Below are 27,305 nucleotides of genomic sequence, written 5' to 3'. Positions count from 1 at the left end.
GTTTTCCTCCTTGACTTCATGTAGAACTTCTGTTGTGAAGTTTACAGAAGGTAGTTTGAACTTCTTTGCCTTGATCCTTGATCCAAGGTGGCTCAAAGGAATGTGAAGTACATCTGCTCCACAAAACTTTCATCTGTACCTGCTTGAAAAAGCTGCCAGCAACAACTGTTAACAACAGCAAGCATACAAACAATAACTAGATGGACTAACTCCTGCTTCAACAAAGAAATAGATTTCACATCTTGTGAGCCCTTCCATGTCTTATATCTACATACAAATGATTGACTAGATAACCAGCCAATAAAACATGCCTTTACAACAAATGACTCTTCAAGATAAGCATGTAGGAAAAAGACCTTTAGGACTCTTTTCCAAAAGATGAAACACTTCATCATTATCTCCATTTTGGAGACCAAGTTAACCTCTCCCAAGCCAACATCACATGCATCTCATGCTCATGCATGCATTCCATCTTTCAACTTTCGCTTAAGTACACTGTACTTTCGAAGCTGAAATGAACATATTGTTGTAGCGATAAAGTGAATTTCCTACTCAACTTCTTTCCATTTACCATTTTGGTAAGATCCTGCAACTTGCATTTATTCCACAAAAAAATGCAAACAGATGCATCAATAGACATGCAGCCTTAAGTGGATAAGAATTCTAACCATTTCTTACCAATCCATTTCAAAGGTCCCTCCTTTGTTTGCACATCAGCATCAATATGTGAATCATCCTGAAACACATCAATCATGGAATATTTATTTCCATCCCTACCATTTTCTATTTCCACCTTCTCCTTCAGCTTTGGTGGAAGCAGTGATGGATTTAAAGTCCAACACCTTTCAACAAGATGCCCTTTCTTATGGCAGTAAGTGCGACACATGTGCATCCTTTTGTCAGCATGATTTGCCTTGTCCTATGGACCTTTGGCTGCTTTCTTCTTTTCCTTCAAAATTTTCCTGTATGTGGCCGTCCTCTTCCAACATTTGGAAAGATAATGGTTATCTAAACCACAAAAGGAACATGTAATTCTTTTTCCATGCTTTACAAAATCAAAAGGAATGTGTTTAGAACTAGATTTATACCTGCCTCTTTCACCTTTATTTCCTTCATGATGAGGTGAAGCAAATGAAAAAGTGGCTCCCTTTGGAACACCATCACTTTCTTCAAGGCTATTAGAGCTTCCACAACTCTTTGGTTCAAGTGTGTGCTTTTGAACACCTGCATCCTGTGAATGATGTTTCGAGCTATTGCATTCTTCCTGAATACAATCCTCATACTTCTGAGGTAGAGGACCTACAATGAAACTCCTTTTTGGAACTGTTTCAATGGCCTCCATGGTAGCTTTGGAACTCTCTCCATAAGACTGTCCATAGCCAAGACCCAAATACTTAGGCCTTTCCTCAACCATTATTGGCTCAACAATACCTTGTGCATGTTTGCCCAATCCTTTTCCTTCATAGCCCATCTTGGACATTAGCTTGGAACATATGCCTCTAGTATGTTTTTCAAAAGAACCTGTTGGAAATAATACTGAGAGGGGGGGGGGGGTGAATCAGTATTATCAAATCAATATGACTTTTTCATTTTCATACTCAGATTCATATACGCTACTTCAGTTAAGACAAACCACGTGTATACGCAACTGTATGTAATGCAACAAGCGTATATCAAGTAGACTTATGATTCAGTTAGTTGATCCTTAATGAGTGCATCAGAACATTATTAACCATATGAACAGTAAACAGAAGCAGTATAACAAAACAGATCATCACACATAAGCAACACACATGAACACCATGATATAAGGTGGAAACCCAATGTGGGTGAAAACCACCTGCTGCAACTCGTCTCTTTCTTCCTTTAATAAGAAAATTCTTTTTACAATTTTTTTGTACTGGTGCAGTCGTATACCAGTATGCAGGCTTCTACCTGCAAAAGGCTACAACCTTCTCTCGTTCTCCAGACTCTCTTGGAAGGGAGCTACAACCCCCTTAGCTCTTGTACTAGCTGAAGTACTAGTACGTAGGTTCTGGCCTACAGAAGGCTACAACCTTCTCCTTTCTTCCAGGGACCACGTTTCATAAATTTTCAGACTGGATCCATAAATACAAAACAATCACCACTGTAAGACAATCATCAACTATACTTTCATCATCAATCTCTAAATCACCCAATATTAAATCACTGAAACCCTATCATCAAAACACAGTTACCAGAACACAGACCGGAGCCCAGAACTATGCAATAACCATTAGAACCAATAGCAACCTGAAACATCAAATCTCATAATGCATACGCTACTTGACTGTGTCAAAACCGCGTGTACACGCGCTTTCACCAAAAGAACCCGCGTATATATCTAAAGATAATTACTTATACCTTCGCTACCATTTCCAACTTGATTCAGATCGAACCAAGCATCAAAAACCCATAACCAGCATACTGGATATCCACACTTCATCAGACATTCATTACTTCCACACCTTTGGCCTAATGATCTTCTCCTTATATAGGTTTAGGCTTCTCTCAATACCATGGTCCAAAACCATGTAGAAATAATACCTTGGACCCAATACTTGGGGTCAACACTTCGGACCAAATACCACGGACCAATACCAAAATACCATGGACCAATACTTAGTTTTCCAACATGTACACGCCTTTCCTTCTGTGAACCTGCGTGTGTACGCATACGCGCCTTTTTTTCTTCTCAACCGCATGTATACGTGTTTTCATCAAGGTTAACCTGCGTATATCTCTCTCTTGACCTGCTGTACTAAGATCTATCCTCTGATTTAGTTGCCATCACCTGTATCATACCTCTGAGTGAGTTGCCATCAAGGACAACACTTGCCAACGTAACCAATATAAGAATTCTTAGAAGAATTTGAAGACAAACAGGAATGGTTTACCTCTTCTTCCAGTTGATACTTGGCCAAGGCATCTTTGGCAACAAAGAGTTGTGACTCCAACTCATGCATCCTTTTCAGGTTCATATTTGCAATATGAAGTTGGCTCTCCATTTCCTACAATTTGCCAGAAATCATCTACTTCTCTTCCTCCAAGGAATTCAACTACTCTCTAAGTATGTTGCTCTTCCTTCCCCCCTCATACATTTCTCTCACCATATCCAACATGGTGGACAAGTCTTGCTTCATGTCTCCATTAAAGGAACTTGGGGAGTAAGAAGAATTTGAGAACTCACTTGTAGAAGTTGTCATTTTCAAAGTGCACAAAAGAACTTCAAACAAGATTATTAAAGAGTTTATTCAGTAACCTCTTGCAATGACCTTTTGTGCTTCAAGGATAGCCATGAGGTCCTTTGGGATAGAAGAATGCCTTCAGCCCTTCTTCCTTCTTGTCCTTCTAGGACTGAGCTATGAATAGCTTTCCCTTCACCTCTGCAAACTCAAACAATAGTCAGTCTGCAACCAAGTATGCAATCAATGAGGCAATCAATCCTTAACTGTCCAAACACCTTTCAAGCAAGCAATATTTGCCCTATCAATCAAGAATTCTGATACAACCTTCTTTGAAGCTGGGGCTAATCAATCTTAAGCTCTGATACCACTTGATCTGAAAATGGAGCTCTTAGGTTTCTTGTCTAACTTACAAGAACCTCTCCCACTTCCAAATCTTTAAATTTTCCCAAGTCCTAATGATTAACCAATGCGGAATTAAGAAATGCTTGAAAATATAGATGTATGCTTGTATTTGTTTTTAACTGTTGAGTGCTTATGTGAAACACAAATAACAATAAATAAAGCAACAATCCAACAAACCTATAAGACAACAATATAATATGGAGTTCACCCTGATATCTTGGGCTACATCTCCTTGAGCTCTAATCAGCTCGATTAGACTCTTTGGGATTATGGCTTCAATTATTTTACAAGTGCCACACTTAACTCCATTGGTTTACAACTGAACCAATGGGCTTAGATTGCCATCTTACCACTGGATGTCCTTGTTCTACAGATAGGTCTAGGCTTCTCTAGACTTGACTCCTTCAGTCACTACTCTGAGCTTCTCAAGCTTTTGGCTTCTCTGAATCCCTCAGAATTCTGCATTCGTCTCTGGAACTCCTTCTCTTGTCTTGACACACCTCATACAACCAGCCAAAGCTCGATCATTCGATCTCCTGCTGTGCTGCAACTTCACTGCAGCCTCGTGGCTCTTTAGAAGTCTATTAGAGCTCTCTGGCTCTGCAGCTCTGCCTCCAACCTCTGGTGGCTCTGCCTATTACAGTGAGCTCAATTTGAGTCTCACACAACAGATACAATCAGTAGGACTGTACTTGGATCCCCCAAGTCTCTCTGGAGTACACAGACTCTCTGGAGTACTCTCTCTGTCTTTGTCTTAACCCTGGCTCACTTGCTTCCTTTGCTTCTTCAGGTCAGCTCAGCTCTGGTTTCTTTGCTTCCAAGTCTGCTTACTACTTCCTGGGCTGCCCCTTCTCCTCTCTGTCAGTCTATGGCTTTAAAGCCAATCTGCTTCTTGACTGTTCGTTTCCACTTCTCGGCTTTCTGGTTCCCTACCTCCGTCCATTCGAATCCCTTCTTTTGGTGGTTACAATAACTACATAACACTTTATAGGGAGGTGGCCACCTATTCCTTTAACGGATGAGCGCGTCAGGTTCACCGGAAACACTTGATCATTTGAAATGGTCATTATTTCCATTTACTCCAAGAATTCCCGCGAAACACAAACCTTTGCCAACTCATCACCCACGTCAGATTTCAGAATCCTGCACAATCTGCTTTATAACTTCGTCAAATCCGGTCGTCCATTGGTTCGCATCTCCGCTGTTGATCTAGATCCTACGGTCATCTCACATATCGAGCAGATAACTTGCTCAACGTTTACCCATCCGATGTGAGCGGTTTTCTCTCTCTTCCACTAGACGCATGTCACTTGTTATGTGGCATCGGGCGAGACTTGGTCTAAACTGCTTACCGCTAGAAGCCCTTTCGATATCCTGCCGGTTTCTGTGGAATCCCGCCTTAGACGAAACCGAAACACTTTCCACTGCATTTCATGATTTTTTGGGTCTGGGCGCATGTGGCTCTCCTTCTTTGAGGGGTTTGCCCTGTGATATGCGATTAGCAACTTGTCGCTAATTGCATATCAAATTCCTCCCACGTTGACTCAAACCATCGTTGACTTTGCTAATTCACGACAGTGCCCATTACCATGATCTGTCACTCTGCGCGCTTGATCGACGACCCTCGTTGATTCACATTGATCACAGTTAGCAATTGTCATGAGGATTCCTCTGATATGCTTGATCTTCACAAGATCTTTAATCTTTGGCATAAATTATAGAGAGTTCATGAAGACTTAGAGAGTTTTAGGATCCACTTTGGATCACTATGACGGGCATTTTTCCCGTCAAATTCCATCTCTGCTGGGAAGGGAGCATATAACTAAATGTGACTTTGGCCATATGTTGTGGGCCAGGGACAGGGATGAGTCACTGTATATGAGTTTGAATTTGGATTTAGAGTTAGTCCATTGTGACTGCGCATTATTATTAAATAATAATAAATACTCTTATTTACTAAAGGATTTATTTTAAGCATTCACCAGATATGATGTTGGCATTTAGGTTAGCAGTTAGAAATAGTTGTTTCAATTGTTAGTTTGAAAAAAAGTTATGATAAGATTTTTATTAGAAAAACATACAAACTAACTAAATTATGATGAGGTTTTCACTAGAAATATAACATTAGGAGTGTCAATTGATAAATTTAAAATATATGAAATTACAATTGTCAAATGTCAATGGCATTGAATTGCAATAGATAATATTGTGAATTGAAGATAAGGTTTAAGCAATTGATAGAACTTCCTTACATAATATTAATGTGCAAAGGTTTGAGCAGGGATTTCATAATTTTAATGTTTCAGTGCATAAAAATGCCTTTAAATAAAACAGTAAAATAGCAAGATTTTTTTACATGGCATAGGTTTATTTTTATTCTGACTTATGAATAACTAAAGATGCAGTTAGCTGCTAGCTCTGCATTTTGCCTCGATTGTACAATCTAACAGCCCAAGAGTGCAATATGTCAGATCATGTCACATCACCAAGGCATCAAAACAAATTTCCCGGCTAGAGAAGTGAATTGTGTTTGGGGATTTCGATCATATTGGCTCAACGATATGATATGTGAGGCCTTATAAAGCATTAACTCAACCTATTGATTACTAAACATTGTATTTAATGGACATAACAACTTTTAAGTACCATATCTGGAACAACATGCTTTCGTTGTTACTATAGAAAGAAAGAATAAAGAAATAAATTATTTTAACGTCCACGAGGCTAAAGATAGCCTATGGGATAGATTGCTTCTTCATCTGCTTGATGTATTCCGCCCTTTTTCTGTGAAGCTTCACAATAAATGCTCCCAGCATCTCGACAAACCCCTCGCTAAATAGATTATCCCAAGAGCTAGCTGCGAGCATATCTGCATAACTTTCCCTGTTGTCTTTGAAGGCCTCACATTCTAAAATGAAATGTTTTTCTATTTCCACTTTTGCAGAAGAACAAAAAATGCATACCCTTTCCTCCCACACTTCCTTTGGCCTTTTCCAATGCCCTGTTTCACAACGGAGTTGATGAGAATTAGTCCTTAACTGAGCAATAAGAATTTTGTCTCTCTAAGAGATAGTGGCCTCTATGTATGCTTTTGGTTGATGATTATGAGTGGGATTAAACACTTCAATATAGTAATATTTCTTTCTTCCTAGCTCCTTATCCCAAGTACATTTGTGGAACTTTTCCATAACAAAAGCTTTTATCTCTTTGTTGTTTATGGGACATGTGTTCAAGCAAATACCCCATTTACTAAACTATTCGTTATTTTGCTGCATCCAAGTTATCTGCTCTTGCACAATCTATCATTAAAGACAACCTTAGGCCATCTACCCTCTTCCATTTGCTCATTTTTTTAAATACCTTATGACTTGCACCATAGCAATAACTTCAATAGGAGCAGTCCCTGTTCCACTTAACAAGATATCATAAGGAACTGCACTTTTAATCTTAAATTTGTCTGTAATCAAATGCTTCTGAATTTTCTCAATTTGTCTCCATTATATGTCGGAGGTATTGCTAGCCCACAGTTCACAACCATAGAGAATCACCAGAATCACTATAAATAAATAAAGAAACATAAATGTACATATATCCAATGAAATAACAAAATATATTTTTCAAACATATTCATTTTCAAATTTAACAAAATAAAAAACTTAGTTGACGTGGTGTGTTTTTAACAATTATGTCCCATGAGTCTAAAAACCTAATAGATGATTGCACTTTTCATAAAACTTACCCTTAAAAAAACAAATTACTTGTACATCAAGGCTTGTTGACCAATTGTAATTGAAACTCTAGCAAAAATTCATTCAACTCGCGACTTTAATTTACAACACGTCAACTAAGTTTTTTATTTTGTTAAATTTGAAAATGAATATGTTTGAAAAATATATTTTGTTATTTCATTGGATATATGTACATTTATGTTTCTTTATTTATTTATAGTGATTCTGGTGATTCTCTATGGTTGTGAACTGTGGGCTAGCAATACCTCCGACATATAATGGAGACAAATTGAGAAAATTCAGAAGCATTTGATTACAGACAAATTTAAGATTAAAAGTGCAGTTCCTTATGATATCTTGTTAAGTGGAACAGGGACTGCTCCTATTGAAGTTATTGCTATGGTGCAAGTCATAAGGTATTTAAAAAAATGAGCAAATGGAAGAGGGTAGACATAGACGATTGCACTTTTCATAAAACTTACCCATAAAAAACAAATTACTTGTACATCCATGATTGTTGACCAATTGTAATTGAAACTCTAGCAAAAATTTATTCAACTCACGACTTTGATTTACAACAAATAATATAAAATTTAAGCTACAACAGATAATAAGAAATTTATTATTATAATAATAATATTATTATGATAATACAAATTTAAATGTATTTCAAATTTAACAAAATAAAATATTTATAGTTAAATTTGTATTTTTTTAACACTATGTTTCATTCAAAGTAGAAACCTAATAGACAACTACATTATTCATAAAACTTATGAATAAAAAAACAAATAACTTGTACATGGGCAATGGTTGACCGGTTTTAATTGTAACTTTATAACAAAAATTCATTCAACTCACAACTTTACGAGAAAAATTAATTCAATCGAGTCATTCGCCACCAATGAGAGTCGGAAAAATGCATGAAAAAGTTGATGGACGTGTGTACGTCTCTACCTCGAGAAAAAGACAAAAGTAACATGCCAACACCATCCAACATGGCAATATCTTCGGCTCATAACAGACGGGATCACCAAAAACCTGGCTATAAATATTATACCTATAAATATATATTTTCCTCATTCATTCATGTATTTTTATGAGTATCTTTCATATTGGATTAAATAAATATGTGGTAAATATATATTTTCCTCATTCATGTAGTTTTATGAGTATTTTCCACATTTGATTAAATAAATATAGTGGTAAATACATATTTTCCTCATTCATGTATACTAATAGAAACGTTTTTAAATGCATCTTATAATTTTTTTACTTTATGTCTTTATTGTTTTTTATATTTAATTAAATAAATAGAGTTATAAATACATATTTTCCTCATTCACATATATCAATGGAAACATTTTAAATACATTTTTTTTTACTTTATATTATTTTTTATATTTGATTAAATAAATATAATGATAAATACATATTTTCTTCATTTATATATACTAATAAAAACATTTTTAAAAGCATCTTATATATTTATTTTTCTAAAAGCATCTTATATTTTTATTCTATATCTCTATTGTTTTTTATTTTAACTAAACACTCTAGCTTTTCTAGCTTTTTATTTTGTGTCTCTATTATTTTTATTTTAATCTAATTATATTTAAACTAAACAGCCAACCTGTCTGTCTTTGTGTCTCTATTATTTTTATTTTAATCTAATTATATTTAAACTAAACAGCCAACCTGTCTTTCACATCGCCATTCACAATTCCATTATAATAATATATAATAAACAGATTCATCTTATATATACATATATCTACTTATGCTGTGTAGCACGCGCAAGGGAGGAGCCACTCTGTACTGAGAAGCGAGAGAGAGAAAAGAACAGAACGAAACATGGCGGCTACTAAGAGGATGTTAAGTGAGATAGTGGACAGAATATCCGTGATAGATTGTCACGCTCACAACATTGTATCTCTAGATTCTCAATTTCCTTTTCTGCGATGCTTCTCAGAGGCCGAAGGTGAAGCTGCAAAGGATGTCTGCCATACCCTATCCTTTAAGGTACCTACTTGCATTTTTTTTGGGTTTAGTTTAGTTTTTAATGGCATGTATAATGGTATTGTCACTTTTTATTTTGCTTAGAATTCTGAAAATTCTGAGTTTTTTCACTCAATTTCAAAAAATATATATGGATGGTTTAGTTTAGTTTTTATGATATATATAATGGTACTTAGATGGTTTAGTTTAGTTTTCAGTAATATGTATAATGGTATTCTTATTTTATATGTTTTAATGGCATGGAATTTTGAAATTTTTGAGCTCTTTTCACTCAATTCCAAAATATATATATACTAGTTTAATTTCCAATGGTATGTATAATGGTATTGCCATTTTTTATATATATGCTTTAGGTTAGTTTTCAATAGTACCTATAATGGTATTGCTATATTTTGTTTGGAATTCTGAAAGTTTTGGGCTCTTTTCGCTCAATTCCAAAATAGATGAGTATTTCCATTTTAGTTTTCAATGGTATGTATAATGGTATTATTATTTTTTATTTTGTTTAGAATTCTGAAATTTCTGGGTTCTTTTCACTCAATTCCTATATAGATATAGATATAGATATAATGTCTCTAGCAGTTTTCAGATCAAGATTGGAACCATAAAATTTGTGAAAACCAAACCTCTCTACCTAATTATTGGACTACATTCTCAGAACTTAAATGATATATATAGATATTTTGAAAATTATAAGAAAATTATAATGGCTAGTTAATATTCCCAAGTATTTGGAATTTAGCCATCTTGCTTTTTCTTCTTCTTTATTGTTGTAGCAGCCAAACATTTTGATGACTAAAACCATACAGCATTTCTGATTGTACGACAATATCAAATTCATGATAAGAACTTTAAGGAAGCTTCAGTAAATGTTATTTTTGATAGATCATAACAGGAAACAGTTGTGCTGGGATTATTTCAGTAAAAGCGTTGTTATAATTTATAATCTGGGACTATTTCAGTAAAAGCATTGTTATTATTTGGAATTTTAGTATGGATTTTGGATTGATAATGAATAGATATTTTGTTTGGACATTTTAAGAAAAAATTCACCACCTCAAATCCTCCTCTTAATGATTATTCAAAAAAATAAAATAAAAGAAATGAATTTGGTATTTTATTGCGCAACTCCCCATATTATTAATTAAAATTTTAGTATGGATTTTAGATTGATAGTGAATAGATATTTTGTTTGTGCACTCTCAGAAAAAATTCAGGGCAACTCCGGTGGATCAATCAGAAATAAAATTTATTGAAAAAGTAAGCTGTGTTGCTGTATCTGAAGAGGGTTCTTACAGAGCAATCAAAAAAATTATAATAACATACCAGGGAAAACGTTTGCGCTGAATCTCAAACAGCGTATTCACCCATATTTTCCGAAGTGCTTGACACGTGCCAAATAACACTTCCTGAAACTTAAACTTTGTACCTGTAAATAGCGTTGCTGAATCTGAATCAAAAACAAAATTTTCTAATAAAACAATATGGGAAATTGTTGTGCTGATTCTCACGAATGATATTACCCTTGATCAATTGCTGGGCATGTGTTGAATAACACTTTATAAACCTTAAACTCTGTACTTGTAGATGAAAGTTTGGAAATAAACAAATTTACTAATAAAATAATAAAGGAAACACTAGACACGCAGTACATGTAAATTTGAGTGTCCTGGAACCCAGAACATGACTCTAGTGTTTCCTTTATTATTTTATTACTGAATTTTGTTTATTTTTAATGTAGATTTCTAAATTTTATAGATTTTTTATATAAATTTTCATCATAATATAAATTTAGACATAGATTTAGATTTTACATTGTAAATTTAAAATTTGTAAGTTATACACTGTAATATTATGTCCAAATATAATTGTAACGAGAAAGACAAAAAATTGCAATCAAAATCAAACTGTGTTACATAGGTAGTAGCAATGCTAATGACAAAAAGAAATAGTAAATACAAAACAATTACAAGATAGTAGGTAGCTCATCAGTGATCATCAAAATGAGCATCACTGTTATGGTTACCACTTCTCTCTTGCGTTGCATCCTCCTCCTTTGTATCCAATGTAATATTTGCATCTCCTGGTGTGGAGGATGACCTTTCAAGAGTATCACCATCATAAAAAATGACAGGCTCTAGCACTGGATCATTAAGATCCAAGTTGGCCAATGCCAACTCAACACTGTTGTAAATAAGACGTGGAGAGATTGGTGTGCACATACACCATTGTCTCTACCCTCGACTACTCAACCATGCTTTTCTTGGCACTATACAAATTCCCATATGTGCTCCAATTCCTCTCACAACAAGAGGATGAAGTCACCCGAGAGAGGAACCTCATGGTTAACTACTGTAGAGGAGGGCTTGTTTCCCCATGAGTTTTCCACCAAGAATAGGGCTTCTTAGCCCCTCTGACTCTAATCACATCATAGCTTGCAAATCGTCCAATTCAAGTGGAAAACTCTGCAAATGCACCTCCACCTCATCAAGGGATGCTCTATCTTGAAATATCTACCTCAATGCGTCCTTCCTCCCCTGTGAAATTTCACCATCCATGTGAAGAGGGAATTTGCAGGAAGGTCCACCTTTTAGCTACTCATGGTTGTAGTATTTTGGGTTCAATGAGTAAGCCAAAAAATGCAAAGGTGTGCAATTCATGTCCCATCTGCTGACAAGAAGATCCTGTATGGTGGTGAAGAAGGCATTTGATGATGTCTCATACTCAGGGCACTCACTCTGTAAAATAATGGTCCTCATGGACTCAATCATGGAATCACATCCCTCATAAACCTCTCCTAGGATGGGTTGGTATGTATTTGCAAATTGTAGCAAAGCAATGATAGGGTTCATGATCTTAATAGTGAGATCTACCATCTCCTACCAAGCATCATCTAAAATTGTGTCCTTGACTCTTTTTTTGAGGTTGTTTGATCTATCTTTCTTCAAAAAGACCAAAACTCTGAAATAACCATGGCCCCAAGAGCAGTCTTGACCTCACTCAACCTCTTCAACATGATGAATGAAGAGGCAAACCATGTATCAGTAATCTTCAATAATGATAGATGGGTGTACTCCTTGTAGATTGTGAGGGAGTTTGTATGATTTTGTACAAAGTTGCGGATATGTCGTGCATCCTCAATAATACTTCCAATCTAGGACACACCAGAAGCAATAGTTTTAAGTGTTAAATTCAAAGAATGGACAATGCAAGGTGTCCAAAATACTTGTGTATATTTACCTCCACAATCATGCCAACAACCTTGCAAAGGAATGCATTGTCTGTAATGATTTGCGAGGAAGAATTAACACCTACATCTTCAATAAATTTAATGAACAACTCACCAATATGTTGTGCATCCTTGTATTGTCAAAGTGCATCCACTGATTTCAAGAAAATTGGTCCAATCAAGGAAGACACCATGAAGTTGATGAGTGGGTGGTGTGCTAAAGTTGTCCATCCATTAGAAACAATACTAACCCCATATGTTGGCCATGCTGATTTAATAGGCTCAAACAATTTGTCCACCTATTTCTTTGCCTTAGTCAACAATGTGGTCCTAAGCTTCTTTGACCCATGAGGCATATACCCTAATTGAGCCCCTTGAGTTAGAGCTCGGGACATCTCAAGAAATAAAGGTGAGTGTGCAACATTAAAGGATATGAAGTTAAAATAGAAAAAGCATGCAATGGTGATATCAAGCTCTTCTTGTCTCTCTTTCTGAAAAATATTTTCCACTGGAGCAAGTGTCACTACCTTTCTTTTTGTTGATTGACCCACACCCCCACCAAAACTCTCAAATGGAAATCTTTTGTTGCTTTTCCTCAAGAATGGAAAGGGATCATCATTCTTGTTTTTTAGACGATGTAGCCACCCTTGCCACACCAACATTGGCCTCTTTTTCCATTTCTTTCCTCTTAGCTAAATATTCATTTGCACGTGCTCCAATTCCACAACCCGGTAAGGCTAACAAATGAGCTTTCACATGGTAATAAGTGTTCTTGAAATGATTGTTGCAATAGTTGCATTTCCAAGTAACATTTCCTCCTCCCTTCAACTTTCTATTTGGCCCTTGATCTCTTGTGATATAATTGCACAAGGGATATTTTCTTTCTTGAGCTTGTTTTCTTTCCAAATTTATTTTTCCCTCAACAATTGAAGTTGTTGTTGTAACCCCACTTTCAATAGAGGGAACACTTGAAAACCATGATGAAATTGGAACAGGAGGGGCATCACTAATGGAGACATTCTTCCCCTTCCTTTGCCCCTTCCCTGCTGCCATTGATTGAGCCATGAATGTTGTAAAAAAATAAAACAAAAATGCACAAACTTGTAAAAAAATGGACATGCAAACTATTGTAGCAAAAATGCAAAAAAATAGAAGAAAAATGCACTTACATGTTTCTTGAATCACCTCCAAAATTCTCCCAAACCCTTTTCTAGTCACTCCCACACATCCATAGCAAGAGAGACACTCAAGAATGAGTGATAAATGGGCCCAAATCTGGCTGTAAGGGCCGCGTGACACACTTTTTAGAAGGACTCGTGTCCCAAAATTGGGACTCGCTGGCCCATCGAATCCCATGTGCCAAGGCATGTTGGACTCATGAAACAGACATGTGTCATAGAGCATCATGTCTGATTCATGGGATTTGGGACATGAGGGGGCAGAGGACGAATCTGGTTTCTTAGCTTGAAACTTTGTACCTGTAATGGAAGTTCACACCAAAAGATAAGAAAATTTAACTAATAAAATAAAAAGGAAACTATTGTGTTGAATTTTGAGAGGGTTTGTTACCCCTTACATATTAATAAAAATCAAGTTTTAAAAAAAATGAAATTTTTGCATGGCATCTCAAGTGTCGTATTTGTTATTTTTTATGAAATTGCTCGACATGTTTTGAGTAACCCTTCATTAACCTTAAACTTTGAACTTGTAAATGTAAGTCCACACAAAAAGGCCAGACCTGTATCCTAGTGAGGCACTTATATTTCATTATACAAACATGCACCCCATGTGGGGAAGTTAGTGTGAAAGGCGTATGTTAGAAATCCATGCACTCCAGGTTTGGTCTATGCTTTTAGCTAGAAAACATAAACACACTAAAAGTGCCTAAATTTAAACTTTTGCGCAATAGAAATAACACCAACAATTAGATCCATACAGTACACAAGATTTTATTGTGCTTTTTACCCACCATCTGTGGGTGATACCCATAGAAGAGATTTTCTCCTATATTGTCTTTAGCCAGGAGCCCCTTTCATCCACTAAATAGCTTGATGAGCCACCATCTCTGCCACTTGAGTCTGCCATTATGTTCCCTCACCCATCTGTTAGGCTTGTATGTTTGAATTTGGGCCTTCCAACCCCGAAGGTATGGCTTTCATTATGTAGTTGGGCATTTTTGTTTACTTATCATGGAAACTTATGGGCATGGATTAGTGGTTGGATTTGGCAGAAAGAATGGGCTTGGTTTGTACTCTTGTCCCCTTGTCCAACATAGTGGTTAACCTTGTATCCTAGCCCCGTGGGATCTCCTTTATTGGCTACTAGCTTTAGGAGTAATGCTACATGGGAAATCCTGATTTTGGTTGCATGGTTACACTTGCCAACACCACATACATCACTCACCTCCATTCATTACAACCCCTTTTCAAATATTTCCCATTTGGGTCCACATTTTTCCATTAAGTCCACGAGGTGTTAAATTCCCCTCCCCTTGTCCACACTTTGGGTCGAGCCTGGAACAATGCTCCACAGGTTGATACAGCTAAAAAGAAGTTAAAATCATAATTTGGCCACTTACAACAATAAATGTACCATAAAATGCAAAAGATGACCGAGACAAAAATTTAGCACATGGGAAAAATCCAAACATGAGCTCTACCCCTATTCATGGTCATCACCTTTGTTCCTAGGGACCCTATATGAGCCCCCTACATCATTAAGGAACCCTTGATTTTCCCAACCCCTAGTGGGCGATGAAATTCCCAACCATAAGGGGCATTCACTGCTATATCATTCACATCATGCTCTCATTCTTTGGAGCCCCGAACATTTATTAAAAAAAACAATAAACGGCAAAATGCATATGAAGAAGGGTGGAAAAAAAAAGGTCGGGGTAAGTTATGTACCACAATTTATCCCTCCTACATATATACACCCAAGTGTGGGCTTCCCTCATTATAGCTACCCTTGTACCATGACATGTGGCTTGGAGCCTTCCTTATTGCCCCATTTTGTTCCATCGCTATTTCACATGACACTTGCCATCTAACATATGTGCCATGGACCTATCACTCCTTTAGAGGTTGAAACGACCTAATAGGATCCTTGATTAACCTCCTTATTAAGCTTGGGGACACTTGTACATTCTAAATTCCATTATGGAAGGGCATGCCACTATGAAGTGCCTACTTGGTTCCATGATTTGTAAGCTCATTTGTTCAATTGCACTAATGAATTATTGTACTAGAAGGCAAGGAGACACATTGGATCTTATACAAGATAGCAGATGGGTCTTCATCTTGGGGTTTGGTCTCCCTATACGGGATCCAAGCCCTCCAGAGGGTATTAATGGCACTTATAGGGTGAGCGTTGAGAGCCATGGGCCTCCACTACAGTAGGTAGCAGATAGCCACACCATGGGATCATCAACACAGCTTATTGTTTTCTCATGTCCCACTTGTTCGATGATGATGATGCACCTGAATCACCTTGCCTATCTAGCTAACCACTTGCACCACACACTTGGTAGTAGACCCACAGCCTAGATGGGATTTTGTCTCACCTAGGGAGACAAGGGAGGGATTGCATCATTATTCTAGCCCTTACAGATGGAGCACCGACTTGTTCGATTCAATTCTAGATGCATGAGGATGTTCTTAGTGTCCCCATGACCACTTGGGAGCACCACAAGTCATTTTCTTTGAGCCCTCCTATTCATTATTGCACATGAGGGGTTTCATTAGGCCTTCCAACGACCCTTCTAGCTACTTTTCCATTATTTCAGCCATCTTGAGAGGTTAATTATTCATGTTATGGAGCTATTTGGTTGTCTTGTCACCAAAAGTATTGTTATTTTGCACATTACTTATTATAGGGGCACCCGATAGGCTAAATTAGGATATTCAAACCCCTTAGAGGATCGTATAAAATATAAGAGAGGCATCCTCTCTCATTCATCATCACTTGGATTTGGGATATATCTTTCTAAATATTTTGGACTTGCAATTTGTGGAATGATTTAGATGATTAAATGCATTTTGATGTGTGGAATATTTCCGTTATCTCTCTTGGAACTTCTATTTGGCAAGTTTATTGATGGATATACTCTTTTTTCCATGTAAGTGTTATTTTTATGTGAATTTCATAATGTTTCATGTCTAATCTATGGAATGTTATGTCATGATTTTACTTGTGCCCTAAAAATTAATGTGAATTTAAGAAATACTTGTAATCTTGGCTCGTTGCATATGTTATTCATCCTGGCAAGAACAAATTTTCCTATGGGTAGGTTATGCACATTTTACCTTGAAACTCCATCAAATCTTGCATGTTGAAGTATAAAATTCTAAAGTTATCTTGTAGTTGCATCCATTATTAATGAAGTTGCTTCTTTAGACCTCCTTTAAGAGCGAAGTTCCCAAATCTTGATCATTTTGACTCCAATCTTCCCAATAGCCAGGCACTGGTCCTAGATCCTTGATGGTCAACCCTAAAACTACTTTTCTTTCACCTTTTCTTATTTTTCTGCCCTAACCCTAGAAGGCCAACTAGGGCCTAACATGAATTGCATTAGAGAAATTTCCTTGGGGTGCAAATTGCTAAACTATTGTGTTTTCATTTTCTCTAATTGCCCTCAAATTTTCAAGAAAATCCCACGGCTAATTTGAGAGAAATATCAAGCCCTAGCTCCTAAACCATTTATATTCTTCACCTTCCTAGTTAGAGGAATTTCTAGGGTCATTTTCTCTTGAAAACTCATTGGAAGTTCACCTTTCTTCAACCCTTCTGTCTAATCCTTGCTTGTCCTATTCATATTGTTGATGATCACTCGAAACCCTAGGCCTCTCTTGTGGTCCCAACCTTTGTATGATCTATATTTCACAAAACCTTAAGAGAGGTCCTTCTCCCTTTCTAGGAAACCTTGATCTAGGCATAATTCTTCTATTGAATATTCTTTCACCTAGGTCTAAGCCTCTCTCCCTCAAACCTTTCTTAGAGATCCCTTATTTTGCTTCTAAAACAAACAACCTATTATCTGAGCCTCTCCTTTAAATGGGCTTTGGAAATCATGTTGTACATTGTTATTGACCTCATCATTCTAGTGATTTCCACAATATTGGGACTCCTCCCATTGGTGAAAGTCTGTAAAGAGTAGGGGACATCAGGGAAAATTTTAAGAAAACCCCCAAAATTATATGTATAATAAATGGGTGAATCTCCATGGTACATATAGAAATGTACAGGCTATTTTTTTTATTATGTAATATGTATATATAATGTTTTGGCAAATCTTTTATTGAATTATTAAGTTTTGTTAATCTTGGTGATTTTTTCAGTAAATCATATTAAAACATTGTAAATTCATTGCAAATAGTGTTACTTCTCAACATAGTGTTTTGGTGGCTAAGTCAATGATGCTATGTTCAAAGTGTTCAACATCTTCACAAGTTAGATTTTGGTACTAAGTGAGATCAACGCAACATCTTGGAAAAGTTCAAAGGACCATTAATCTATGTTATAATATTTCCCTACCTACTTGTCTCAACTTTTGGGCATTTTCCCCACTTGGTGAGTTTTAGTAGGGTTGGTTTGGTGGCATTTGGGGGCAATTATGTTGGTTAGGAGTTATTTTTTGAGATAAATGTCAAACTCTTATCGTGACTAGTACTAAAAATTAGTGTAGGTCAAATTGTTCCACCAAATAACCACTGATAATTAAATTAAATTTTAAAAACCCTATACTAAATAAATGCATCTATAAAGATAATAATTAATAAATAATATTAAAAATGTTTATTATTATTATTATTTAAATAATAATAAATAAATAATAATGTTTCTGGATGGCATATTTTGCGGTTAGGTGGCCAACAGACATGGTTTTCCTCAGGGCAGGTATATGGATGTAACCTGTGTTATGTTAGATTTTAGGCTTCTGTGGTAGTTCTTTGCAGTGGCATGATCCAGATTATCCACAGTTTCGTGTTCATTCTGTCGACATTTCAAACCCCAAAGGGGGTCCATCATCAGGACTAAATCAGATAGAAGAATGAAAGCTTTTATTGAGAGAAGAGTCCAAGGACCTGGGTATAAATAAACTAAGAACCCTAATTTTTATAAAGAAGCCGACACCTTATTTATTTTAATTTATTGTTGTTTTATTTTAATTAATTAATTAAATTAATTAATTGGCTTGATTATTCCTATTTTAATTTAAAAAATAAGTTTTAATTTATTAATTTAAATTTTTATTAATTAGTTTTAATTTTATTGATTAATAAATTAATTTTTTATTTTTATTTATTTTTATTCATAATTCCTTTTTTATTTACCATATTTTCTTTTATTCACCAAATTTTATTAAGCCCTAATTTGTAATTCCTAATTAATCAATTAATTAATTAATTTATAATTTTTATTATATTTTAATTTATTAATCTTAGGTTATTATTAATTTATAACTTTTATTATATTTTAATTTATTAATCTTAGGTAATTATTAATTTATAATTTTTATTATATTTTAATTTATTAATCTTACGTTATTATTAATTTTAATTAATTTTATTATTGTTTTAATTAATTAATTTTATTATTAATTTATTATTGTTTTTATTTTATTTATTGTTATTAATCATTTTACCAATTTTTCGATATAACCTATTAAGCCCTAAGTTCCTAACCAATTAATTAATTAATTAATTTGTAAACTTTATTTTATTAATTATTTAGAATTAATTAAAATTAAAAATTTTTGATAAAATTTTTTAGTTAATTTTGATAATAAAAAAATTAGTTAATTTTGAAAACCCTGATACTATGATTCCAAAGGACTTGAGGGGTTTATTTGCCTAATCAAGGGAAGCCAATTTTCGCTAATTTCACATCCATTGTCCCTGTTGAGGTTCTGAGGAAATTTCATAATTTCGATGGCCTCTCTGATTTTTCTTTTATGATAATCATCCTCTCTTGCAATTATTTTAGCGTCTTCCAAACACACATGATGTTTTTTTTGGATGAGTGTTCTGCATGTACGGGATGTCTCATTCTTTATATCAGCCGCGTGTTCTTTTAGTCTTATTTTGAGAGACCGACCTGTTCCCCAATATAACTCTTGCCACAAGAGCAATCAATCTTGTACACACCCTTGAGTTGTTGACGATCAATGTTATCATTTACTAACTTCATCATTTGCCTTATAGTTCCACATGTTGTAAATTGAGTGTTTATGTTATTCCTCCTTAAAATTCTTGCAATCTTATGTTATGTTAGAAAATTAATAGAAATGTACCACCAAACTTACAAAAAAAAAAAAAGACATTTATAATTTTTTGTTTATAATTCTTTTATATTTACAACAATAGATAGAATGCTATATAATGTATATAATTTTTACATTAAAACATAAATTAAAATAAATAATCTTTCCTATATAAATATTTTTAATAAAAATTATTATAATTATATAATTATATAATTTTTTTTTATTAATTATGTAAAATATAAGTTATATTTTATATGTTTTTATTTATATTCTATTGAGTTATATAAAGAATAAAAAAATAATATTATAATAATACATGGAATAATTTTTCCTACATAAATATTTTTAATTAAAATTTAATAATTATTATTATATTTATATGATATTTTTTAATTATTAATTATATAAAGTATTACTTATATTTTATATGTTTTTATTTATATTCTATTGAGTTATATAAATAATATGGTTAGAATGTGAGTTATATAAAAATACCATTATAATAATACTTAGTGCATTCAAGTAAAAATTTAAAGATAGTTAATATAAACATTATATCTTACATTAATTCTTTTTCTATCATAATGAAATAGTTTGAAATAGTTTTATTGTATCTCTACATCTATTATTTTTTAAGCATTATATATTTATATGAATTTGAGTCATTTACAAGTGTTATAGAAATTTTTGTTAAAGGAAAATATACATAGATATAAAGGTTTTTTAAAACCAATAATGTTATATATATATATATATATATATATATATATATATATATATATATATATCACTTTAACTAAAAGATAATATATATATTTTTTAAATTAGTGATAGCCATATAAATATAATGTTAAGTCTATGTATAATATTTTTCAAAAAGATATTTCTCGTAATTTGCTAACTTCATCAAAATATAAGTCTCTCACTCACACACACATATATATTATTTATGAATTATAAAAAAATTACAATCCAATCAAAATATAAATTATATTATTCGCATTTTTTTTATTTTGTCTTTTTAATTATAAAATTAATTAAATAAGTATGTTCAAATACATTTTTTAAATGATGATATAATACAAATAAAATTAGACGAGTCAATTTAGAAGATGACATTGAAACACACAGACACACACACATATATATCTATATATGAAAATCACTAAAAAAAATGAGAATGTTTAATTAATATCTTGAAAAATAAAACTTACCCTACTAAGTGTTTCAAATTTATAAAATTATTAATTTTAAATGATAAAATTAGTGAAACACTTGCAACTTTGTTCAAACTAGTGTAGATAATAATAATAATAATACCAAGATTAATAAAATAAAGCACTAATATTATAACTATGAGTAATAAATTGTTTTGTTTGTTTTTTTTTTTTTTTTTTTGCACCACATACAATGTAATAAAATGAACTCGAACAAATGAATTGATTAAGAAAAATGTAGACTCACATGTTACTATAATTTTGCATCAAAACCCATTTGAAAATTTTACATCAAAATCCATTTAAAAACATTGCAGCACTAGAACTACAACATTATATATATATATATATATATATATATATATATATAGATACACTAATTTGACATATTAATACAATTATAGATGGGGAAACCTTGCGTTGAATTCTAAACGAATGTATCTAAATTGTACCAGAAAATATAGTCAAACTACCTTTACAAATAGAAGGAAGGGAAGGAATCGCCCCCACTTCATCTCCACTGGAAAATCATCTATATATCTATATAAGTAATTATATTTTTTTTCCATGCACAAACTTACTATCTCTTTCATCTATATAAGTAATTAAAATATTTACTTATACTTTTTTATTCAATGCACAAATTTAGTATCTTTGATAATGTTTTATAAAAAATGTTTAATTATTATTCTTTTTATCTATATATGTTTGTTGGTTACATTATTTAATTTTATACACAAACTTCTATAAAAAAATAACAACATGTAAGCAATATAATGTTCCTAAGCAATGAGGAAAACTAATATCCTCAACCTATTGTGCATAACTTCTTCAGATCTAGGATTTATAGTATATACTTTAAACATGAATAAGCTTATGATGGAACATATAAAACTATTACACTAAAGAAAAAACACAAAAGTGAATGTAAAATCAAAGGAATTTAGAGATTATTATTTCTGAAGATGATTTCAAACTTTTAAAGCTACATGAAAATGAGTTAATGTGAATCTCAATGTGTAAAAACTAACTATTTTGTAACCTTTTTAAAAATGCTATGGTAAGTAAAAGGGTGACATTGCAGGTTAGTAGTTTTTATATCTACATTGGAATATAGCTCCACCAACCTCACTGACATCATTTATAGCTAATTGAATTAGAAAGAAGAGATTGCTACAGTAATGAGAACAATCACCATTTCATGGTACGTGGTGGATCAAACCCATTGAATGTCGTGGAGTGTCCATGTTAAAAGGAATTTGTGAACTCCCATAACAATATTCGTTGGATTATTATTCTATTGATTCTTGAACTATTTTGACAACTTTGATTGTGAATTCACTGACGTCTACAATTAACTCTATCTTACAACCAAAGTATTTTAGGTTTATAAATTTGGCTCTCTTTTATTTAGAGGGTTAAATGATTTAGTAGATGAAACAACTTTTCAATCTAGACATATAAAAAGATGGTACATCCTCTACTATTTATATAGAGCTTTATTTATAGTCTCTACTATTACAATAAGAAAATTTTATAATATTTTATCTACGTAAAAAAAAAAAAAAAGTAAAATTTTAATAATCATATTCATATTTTTATGCCCAATGGTTTCTTCATTTGAACATTTAAAGAACACTGACGTGAGTGAATTCCTACCAAATTAAAATGCAAATAGTCCAATAATTGTGTTCACCAGATGTGAAATCAATAGGGAAGAATTGACAAATTGTTCTCTCCATTGCAATAGTTGTTTAAATAGTGATGGAATGACTTTCATATAAACCCACAATTCCTATAAACCCATGATTCCACATTCCATGAAGTGCGTGATACATTTTACTAGAAAAAAAAAACAAATTCCAACAATTTTGGATTAATAGAAAACTATAATAGAATGAAAATAAATTACACGAGGAGAAACAAATCCAAATAATTGGTATTCCCATAAAAATAGGGTGAAATATATCTTGATACTTTCAATTACCACAAAAAAAAGGTGAATGGGAGAATGTAGTTTGAATTTTACTAGAAGAAAAATAAATTCCAACAATTTTGGGTTAATAGAAAAAATATAATAGAGTGAAAATAAATTCCACGAGGAGAAACAAATCCAAATAATTGGTATTGCCATAAAAATAGAGTGAAATATATCTTGGTACTTGTCATTACCATAAAAATAGGGTGAATGGGAGAATGTAGTTTGAATTTTGCAATGTGAAATAAGGTTTTAAACTCTCCCCATCAAATTCTCATGGGATAATGGTTTACAACTAATATTTTTTAAATAAAAATTGGGCAATGCATATTCACACCCTTATTTGTGAAAAAAATCGCCCACCAAAATAAATAACCCCCTAATTTTGCCCATGGACGAAATTTCGCTCCTAAAATTTTCCATGGGGGACATCAACTGAGGTGACGGTGTCTCTTTATCCCATTGTTTCCACTTAGTTTAGTAGTTGCCCCTTTTGAACCCTGTTAGGACCCCTATGAAATTGAGCATTAACAGTGCCCAAATTTGTTTCTTATCCGTTCTTTAACCAAAAAATCTCAGGGCTCCTGTATGAAGGATCATGGGCATTTACAAATAATATACAAGGTTAGTCCTTTAACAATGTTGCTTCAAAATCGAATAGGCATTGTGAGGGTGGCTCACAAGAAAGAGCTAGACTTAGGGACAACACAATGAGGTGTGGCCCATTGTTACCACAGCCAGTACCTTTTGCTCTTTGTGGACTTTCACCACTAGGGAGGCTTCTCTATTATTAGATCACCTAAAGGTTCTATCAAGTACAAGGGATAAGGTGACAATATAGGCTTAAGGAAGGCAGCTTTGCTTAAGAACAAGGATCAACTAGAAAAAAAAAGACAATTGGAATCCTTTAAAGGTGTTAATTAGGGCACAATGTGACCTAGGGCCTGAGAATTATCGATGTAAATAGAACAATCTAGGATCACAAGGCCAAGAAAAGGCTTCCAATAGATGTATACTTTCAATTTATGGAACAAGAAGCCTTCAATAAGCCCCAAGTTGAAGCCTAAGGCAAACTAGGGCTTTTCTAGGGAAAAATATACCTAGGGCAAGGGACATTGACCCTAAAATAGAGAAATTAGCCACACGAATGACTTGATTTTGAGGCCAATACCTCACCTCCACGTGTTGAATCTCTCTACCAAGGAACATTTCAAACCTTATTTGAGAATTGTGCCCTAGCCCTAGCTAGCAGCTTACCTTAAGAGGCAAAAAATCAAGTTGGAAGAGGAGAAAAGTGAAATTTAAGATGATTTTCAAGATGAACATCATCAACCATGCAACAAAAGGCCAGTGCCTTGACCTTGGGTGATGGAGTCTAGGGAATTGCTAAAGATGGTTAAACCTTGACAAAGGAGACAAGGAATAAGAAACCCTAGGTTTCAAACCCTATCTATCACTTTTACAAGGGAGAAAAGTCAATGGGGAGATCTAGTTTAAAGGTTCACCAATGGGATTGTCATACACATTCTATAAGTGAGTAATGCATGCAATATTGTCATCAAGAGTCCATATAATACTTTCCAACCATAAATTTGCACATAGAATCCCTAAATAATCAAGCGTTCTGTACAATAGCCACAAATAGACAAATATTTATCAAATATAAGGCCCACTTACAAAATCGAATGCATGAACAAGTCCTTTATTGCTCCAAAATGACATCTATGAAGCCAAGAAATAGCTCCATTAGCAAAAATCCACCATAGATCACATCTCTACAAGATTCAAGTCACAATTCAGCTATGCCAAATTTCTTGAAGGGGGACAAAAATGTCATAAGTCCTTTATTCTAAGTTACACGATATGGGGAAACGGGTATGGGTACGAAATGTGACTTGCTCCCCCTCGCCCCGCCCCAAATTTTGGAAACAAGGAAACACGATATATGTGTGTGTGTGTGTGAGTGTGTGTGTGTGTGTGTGTGTGTGTGTGTTAGGACATTTAAGAAATGTTATGTGCAATCATAAAGCATGCATGATACATTATAATTTATTACATTATGATTAATTTGTCCAATGTCAAAGCATAAATTATAAGTCTCTAAATTTACATCACATTTACACATGAACAATCACATAATGAAAATAGCAATATCCAAAATCAGTCTTTATTATATATCCAAATTTCAAAATCAGCCTTTATTATATATATGAGGTTGCAAGTACTCTAAAGACTAAAGACTAATAGTCTTCAATCTTCATCCTCGCCATCATAATCCTCATCAAAAATAGAAGCAGAAGCATGCTTAATAGTGGAGGGTGGAGCTGAAGAAGATGATTGGCCAATTCCATTTCTAGTCTCCCGGTCCTCAATATTGAGGGAAACAAGAGAGAGCTCCAAATCATGTCCTTCGGTATCGACATCCCATTATTTAGATGGGCCACTGCTATATTCTGGACCCCTACAAGATGCAAGGCGAAGGTTAAAGTGCACATAAATAAGATCATCTACCTTCTATGAGCCCAACTTGTTGTGCTTCACAGAATGAATTAAACCATAGGTGCTCCAATTCCTTTATGTCGATGAAGAACTTGCCACTTGTGAAAGAACATGAATGGAAAGGTTTTGCAAGCGTACAACATTTTCTCCATGAAAAAGCCACCACCTAAATGGATTCATGGTGCTTCTCTCCTCCAAAGTTGATATATCTAAATAATCATCTAATCTTGCAGCAAAACTGGAAAATTCTTTCTTCGGTTTTGAGTCCTAGAACTGATGAAGGAAATAAGTATATGTCTCATGTACCATTTGCAAATATTGTAGGCAACTTAATGTATGTGATGATATCTACAAGACCTGACATTTCACATGCAGTTTGAGTTGTCAACATGTTCATGGAAAATCCATGTGAAGAACATTGGCGAGTAGTGAAATGGGTGCTTCAGTATTTAAGAGGCACAAGTGATCATTGTAGCATCTTTAATGGTAGTGAAGGATCAATCTGCGGATATGTGGATGCTGATTATGCAGGTGATTTGGAAAAAAGGAGATTTACTACAGGTATGTCTTTACTCTTGCATGTGGAGCAATTAGTTGGATGTCAAAGCTTCAAGAAACAGTTTCATTGTCCACTACAGAAGCTGAGTATATAGCTGCTTCAGATGCCAGTAAAGAAGCAATTTGGTTAAAGGGTCTACTTGATGAGATTGGAAGGACGCAGAAGAGAGTGAATGTATCATGTGACAGTCAAAGTGCTATTCACTTGGCAACAAACCCAACGTATCACAACAAGACCAAGCACATTGATGTAAGGTATCATTTTCTGAGACGTCATCAAAGACGGAAAAGTAGCTCTCAAGAAGGTCCATATGCAAGAGAATTGTGCAGACATATTCACAAAGCCAGTTACAATAGAGAAGTTGCAATGGTGTTTGGATTCTCTTGGCTTGTAGAAGAGATGATGAATGGGCATGGGAAAGGGATTAGGAAAATTGTTGTCAAGGTGGAGTTTGTTGAAATGTGACAACAAGACATGTAATTATGGGTAAAATCTTAGTAATTACTACCAGTTAGTTTTGTAAATTATTTTTGTAAAGAGATCGCTAACTAATAGCAGTTATGTAACGGAGGAGAGGCTCTTATAAAATTGGTGAATGCCTGAGAGAATGTAATAATGGAGAATCATTATTGATTAAATAAAGATCCAATCCCTTGCCCCATGGATGTTTCCTTGACACACTGTCAAGGTTTTACCACGTAAAAATTGTGTTTACTTGTGTGTGTATATTTCAGTTTCATTTAGTTTCTTTGCCTTTCCTTCTTTTTTAATGAATTGATGAGAACAACATAAGGGAGGTTAACCAAGCACCCTATTAGGTGGTTTCTTCTTCTAAAGGGGGTGGTATGTTCATGGTACATCCTTCAAATGGTGGTGGCATGTGATAAAATGATGGAATGGAGTAGGGGATGAAGGGGGACAACCTAGGTCACATGCCATCGTACAATGGTAGCTAATAAAAAGGAAGCCCACACATGGGTAAATGATGTGTAGGAGAGAGAAATCGTGGTACATGAGTTACCCCGACCTTAATTTTTCCACCCTTCTTCGTATTCCTTTTGTATTTTATGATTTTCTTTGGTTAATTTCTTAGGGCTCAAAGGAATGACAGCATGATCTGTAAAGTATAGCAGTGGATACCCTCTTTTAGGTGGCGCAGACTGCATCTCATCACCCACTAGGGGTTGGGACAATCATGGGT

At 34.1% G+C, this 27,305-nt stretch overlaps 1 protein-coding gene across 1 annotated transcript in view; it reads left to right on the top strand.

Moving 5' to 3' along the window:
* Positions 1-9,211: 9,211 nt before the first annotated feature.
* The window catches only part of LOC149186540 (protein fluG-like), a 323,927-nt gene continuing 305,833 nt past the window's right edge, over positions 9,212-27,305 (top strand). The window contains exon 1 of the mRNA XM_089412631.1: positions 9,212-9,361. Coding sequence (XP_089268757.1) covers positions 9,212-9,361 — 150 coding nt within the window. The remainder of the gene's footprint in view (positions 9,362-27,305) is intronic.

This window comes from Pinus tabuliformis, chromosome 3_1 (assembly GCF_031772625.1).
Source record: "Pinus tabuliformis cultivar Carrire ecotype Pingquan chromosome 3_1, CPIR1, whole genome shotgun sequence".
NCBI classification, from domain to species: Eukaryota; Viridiplantae; Streptophyta; class Pinopsida; order Pinales; family Pinaceae; genus Pinus; species Pinus tabuliformis.
This window is presented reverse-complemented; position numbering and strand designations above follow the sequence as displayed.